We start from the raw sequence: 5,507 nt of genomic DNA, 5'->3' as shown, positions 1-5,507 counted from the left end.
CGGTCATCATGATTATGACGGTAAGCGTCGATACCAACGTTGTCGTTGATATTGTTGCATCATCATGATCATTGCTCAAAACAAACTCGCTCTTCATGAGACTGAGAGATTGCAGCATAGGCTGCCTACACAATCGAAGTTAGCCACGCATCTATAGTTTTGTGTGAGCGGGGGAGTCGCCGCAGGAGCTAGAGTGGTGCAAGTTGCAGTAGCGGATCCAGAGGGGGGCGCAACCGGCGCACGCCCCCCTTATTTTTCGTTAAAAACAAAAGAAATTAAAAAAAAATGAAATGAAACCCGGAAGTGGCATCAGAAAAAACTTTGTCACGCCCCCCCCCCTTTACAGAATTCCTGGATCTGCCCCTGAGTTGAACGAAGTCAGTTAATGAGAAATGCATGTCTGTACGGTAATGACGCCATGTGTGTGTGTGTGTGTGTGTGTGTGTGTGTGTATACAATGTATTTCGATGTGTATTTGTCTGTCTGTGTTCTTGTACAATCTATGAACTGCATTTCTCATCTGACTTCATTCAATTTGCCATAATTATGTGATTTTTTTTCGATTACTCGAAAGATTCATTGCATAAATTCAGTTTCAAATTATGGAAGTGAAGTCAAGAAGTGGAACATGTTCCGATTCCATCATTGCTGCCACTGTGTTGAGATGTCCGATAGCCCACCCCTGTTTTTGTTTTTTCATATACCACCAGAATGTTTCCCGCAACCGGTTGTCAACTGACTGCCGGCTTGCGACCAGCCCAAATGTGAATTGTACATCACATCGTACGTAGAGATTATGTATATAATTATATAATACTTATTATGTATATTTGTTTTTCCTTTCCTGTATCTGTGATTGTTGTCAAACACACCATTACACACATGTTTCTGGTTGGGAATGCTATCTATGTGCCCTTATACTCTTTTTTGTGCCTATGTTCAGTTTATTTATGCAGACACTCCTCAATTTAATTACTATTATGATTTTTATTAACATGCCGTTATTGTTTATAATATGGTTGCCTGTCTTCACAATGTGTGAGGAGATATGCATTTGTACATGTGCGTGCATATTTGTATCTATAATAATTATGTGCATATGTATGTGCATGTGTTTGGTTATACGTGTGTAAATGTATGCTTGTTTGTGATTGTATGTACGTATGTTATAATTGATTGACGCATGATATACATTCCTATTAGTTTTGTTATATTCTGCTGTTTTTGCCTCTATCATTATCGTTATCATTTTTAATATTGTCTTAAAAATGATTATTTTCTTTGTATACAATATCTATATCATGTTCTGTATCCATCATCATTTTGTCCGATTTCTTTGATCCTCAGTCTTGATAAAGGGCAGGGCCCTAAAGCTTGAGAATAAAAATCAAACTGTGAGGTTTCAAGCTACGTCTATCGTTGTACATTACAGAACTCATAACCCCATATAAGCCTACTAGATGTTTCCGATCCTCTGCTCGAAACTTGCTTGTTGTTCCTACCATTCGAACAAAGTCTTATGGGGAGAGGGTTTTTTCTTTTGCTGCACCTACTCTATGGAATTCTCTGCCAGACCCACTAAGATGTCAGATGCCAATAGACAATTTCAAACAAAAACTCAAAACCTATCTTTATGAAGTAGCCTATGATTGTTAAATCTGAAGTCACGATTTTTCAGCAGTACTGGCAACTCTGACCTTTAATGTATGTATATTCAGGAATAGTGATTGTAAAGTAATATATTGTGTTTGGTAAATTGTAATTTTTGTTGCTATATTTTGTATTATGGTATAATTTGTTTGTTTGTAAAGCGCATTGAAATTCTTTTCAAGTCTGAAATGCGCTACATAAGAACTTGTTATCATTATTATTATTATTATTATTATTATTATTATTATTATTATTATTATTATTATCGTCTCATCCTTTCTCTCACCTCGACGGCCCAGTGGTTTAACAACTAAAAACACACCTTTCACACTCACTATATATATATATATATATATATATATATATATATATATATATACATATACTATATACTATATTCTATATTCTATATTCTATATTCTATATTCTATATTCTATATTCTATATTCTATATTCTATATTCTATATTCTATATTCTATATTCTATATTCTATATTCTACTTTGGGGAGATCCATACTAGAGTATGGAGCATGTGCCTATAGGACCCACACAAGGCTAGCCAGGAACATATAAACTTGAAGCCAAACGGGATTTACTAGTAAAGGAAAACAGCACACTTTTGTGTAGGAAACTTCAGCAGAAGTGAGAGAAGAATGTCACCCAGATGTTATCAGATTTGAAATGGGAAACGCTGGCGACATGGAGGGAAAGGGAAATACTAGCCAAGGTAATAGAAGAGAATGATGGGAATACCTGTGGACAGGCATCACAGTGTATTTGGTAGAAAGAAGGAGGAAAAACGACACATGCAAATTGACATTTGCTGTAACAAGGAAAAGGCTCATTTTCTAGGAACTTCTATGGAATGGAACCAGCTGAAAAATAGCATAGTCCAATCATCATCTTAAGAAAACTTCAAGGGGACACTAATAGTATAAATAAAGGCACATGTAGGTTTACATTACCAAAGTCAATGTTAATCAGCTCAGCTAAATAACACATATTACGATGGGATATTACAATTATGTTACAGTTGTATATTCATTTTGTTGACTTTGATAATACTCAGTATAGGTCCTGCGACTTTCTCGTACCGTAATTGGCCAAGGCCGTTGCGTGTTGGTGGATAGAGGAAGAGATTATCAAACGATTTAATGGGATAACGATGGCATTAGTAGCAAACTGGAGATTATCGCTCAGTCTTTACGAAAGCATCATAATAAATATTATGAACAATTCTGCTTTGCTCATTTCTACGAATCAACTGTGAAGTGATTACTCTAAACGAGTACAGGTTCAGGTCCTGTTCTCGGGGACGTGACTTATTTGTTATATGGAAGCATGGTATCTCCGCGGAGTCTTTGAATTATAATCGCACTTGCAACTACGACATTCATTATTTTATTCGTTATCTTAGCCATGGCGTTGGTTACAGTCTCTTCTACGCCATCAGTGAAAGTTTCTGACATCGACCCGCACGATGACAAGGACCTGGTTTTCCACAACAGCTTTCTCGCTGCCGTGATCGCTCTCATTACAGTGGTTGGCGTGCTCGGCAACAGCTTCGTTGTCCTGCTCTTCTCGCTGTCTCGCCAGCTACAGACCGTCACCAACATCTTCGTGGTGAGTCTGACCCTGTCGGACCTCATCGGGTGTGCCGCCCTCAGCCTCGATGCCGTGGCCCTGCTCTGGCTAGGCGGCTGGCCGCTGCCACACTGGGTGTGTCAAATGGTTGGTGCCGTCACTCTGGTGGCGTTCAAGGCTAGTATCGTTCACCTAGCCCTGATCAGCGTCAACAGGTTCTACGTCATCACACGGCCGAAGGTGCAGTACCTTCGAATCTACAGCAGAAGGAACATGGCCATAATGGTTGGTTTAGCCTGGATGGCGCCACTCTTGGCGATCGTTTTGCCGCCGATGCTTGGGTTCGGCCGACTGGGATATAACGCAGATAACCACTTTTGCGTGTTTGACGGCACCAGGCTGCAGCTGCGTATTATGTACGCCATTGAAGAGATCCTCTTTGTGATCACATTCTCAATTATCAGCACCAGCTACCTGAGGATCTACATCTACGTGACCAGACAGCATCGAAACCTTATGAGATTCTTCTACCGCAATTCGAGCATCTCAGCCACTCCGAGGCAGCATCAAACCAACATGCAGATAACTATCGATAGGCGGGAAATCGAAATTACCAAAAATCTCTTCATCGTTGTCTGCGCTTTCTTCGTCTGCATCCTCCCGCATACACTGTGCTTGTTCGTTGAAAAGTGTTACCTGACGTACTTCAAGTACACGGCCGTCATCTACAGCATCAACTCCTGCATCAATCCCTACATCTACTGCTTTAAACAACCCGTCTTCCGTCAGGTTTCCGAATGTGTGCTAAAACGCCAGTGGTCAAAGATTCCAAAGCCATCTCCTTGGTTACAGAACATTTTGAAAAGTCCGCAGCTCAACGACTTGAGCACAGGAGACGTTCCCATCAGGGCCACCCCTGCGCAGACGGCGGCCGCACCCAGCTCGGACGCAGAGTCAAGACTTACGGTGGAGCAGAGTATCACTTAATTCGATGGCTTTCAACATACACTATACAATTGTGGCAGAATTAAAGAGTGGTAATGACTCTCAGATCGAGACATCATACTTGGATATGATGATTCAAATTAAAGATAACAACGAAAAAAAAAATCTACCTGCAATCGTATAATAGTGTCTAATATTTTGATACGAGACAGAGTGATATAGAACGATAGGTCTGAGTACGAAATACTTCAGAAAATTAATGACAATAATTGGATTTCCATAAGCAGCATCAAAGTCAAGTGATATTGAGCTTGAGTCATTACCCTCCTCATCATCTACCCCTCATGAAAAGGTTCATGATTAAAAACAATTATTAACACTGATAAAATTATTACTTTGCCTGTCGTTTAAGTACATGTATTACCGCTTTGACATTTTATTTTGCAGATAATATGATATACTTTGAGTAAAACAAGTTTGAAAACTTACTGTACCATTTACAACCCTGAAATTCAAAACAAATACGATTGACTTCTCCATGCCCAGAGAAGGCAAATCATAAAGAGAAACAGAGAAAAATATTTACTATTGCAAATTCCTAGTACAGACCAACAATTCAGTATTCTTTTGCGTAGGCATCATGAAGTACTGTATTAGCAAATCTAGTGAAATTGTAATTAGTGAATAATGATTGTATTGATAAACACCATAAGATGGTCAAAGTGCATGATAGTGTGAATATACAACTGAGAGTGTCATTCTCATCTGCTAAAAAATGTTGCTTCAATTTTGCAGTGTGAATTTTACGATATGATCAAAGATATCGCTATGTACAGGATCTCTAGCATTGAAACGAATTCCTGCTATCGGTTGTTGTTTCTGTTGTTTCCAAACTTTTCTTGGCTGCAAAAAACTTATTAGACTCCAGGAAGGAAATATCCAAATGTCACAGATATTTTCATATCATGAATGTTTTCACTTGTTGAAAACACTATATGTTATTATATTCCACATACTAAGAATGTTGCAATAGGATTGGTCCTGAGCTGATTACGTGATGAAGCGTAGTTTTGCCCATCACATCACCTGAGAAGAAAAGTTCGTTACACTCTATGTTGGTGAAGGTGATGGTGACAAACTATGGGACAAACTATCACTTCCGAGGCGATCTGGATGTAGCTATCTTTCCGAAGCGCAGCTGAGGAAAGATAGCGTACACATTCAGATCGCCGAGGAAGTGATAGTTTGTCTCATTGCCTGAAACTAAAAGTTGATTATTTGCTTTATATTCCACATCTAGGGTCCTAGAAATTCCCATTTTATTCCA

At 39.1% G+C, this 5,507-nt stretch overlaps 1 protein-coding gene across 1 annotated transcript; it reads left to right on the top strand.

Annotated features, from left to right (window-relative positions):
- Positions 1-3,070: 3,070 nt before the first annotated feature.
- LOC139725347 (octopamine receptor beta-1R-like) lies at positions 3,071-4,222 on the top strand. Its single transcript, XM_071636436.1, has one exon. The coding sequence runs from the start codon at positions 3,071-3,073 to the stop codon at positions 4,220-4,222; it is 1,152 nt and encodes a 383-aa protein (XP_071492537.1).
- The last annotated feature ends 1,285 nt before the right edge of the window (positions 4,223-5,507 follow it).

Source organism: Diadema antillarum, unplaced genomic scaffold (assembly GCF_040938485.1).
Source record: "Diadema antillarum isolate AM-2024a unplaced genomic scaffold, OU_Dant_1.0 scf00000017, whole genome shotgun sequence".
NCBI classification, from domain to species: Eukaryota; Metazoa; Echinodermata; class Echinoidea; order Diadematoida; family Diadematidae; genus Diadema; species Diadema antillarum.
This window is presented reverse-complemented; position numbering and strand designations above follow the sequence as displayed.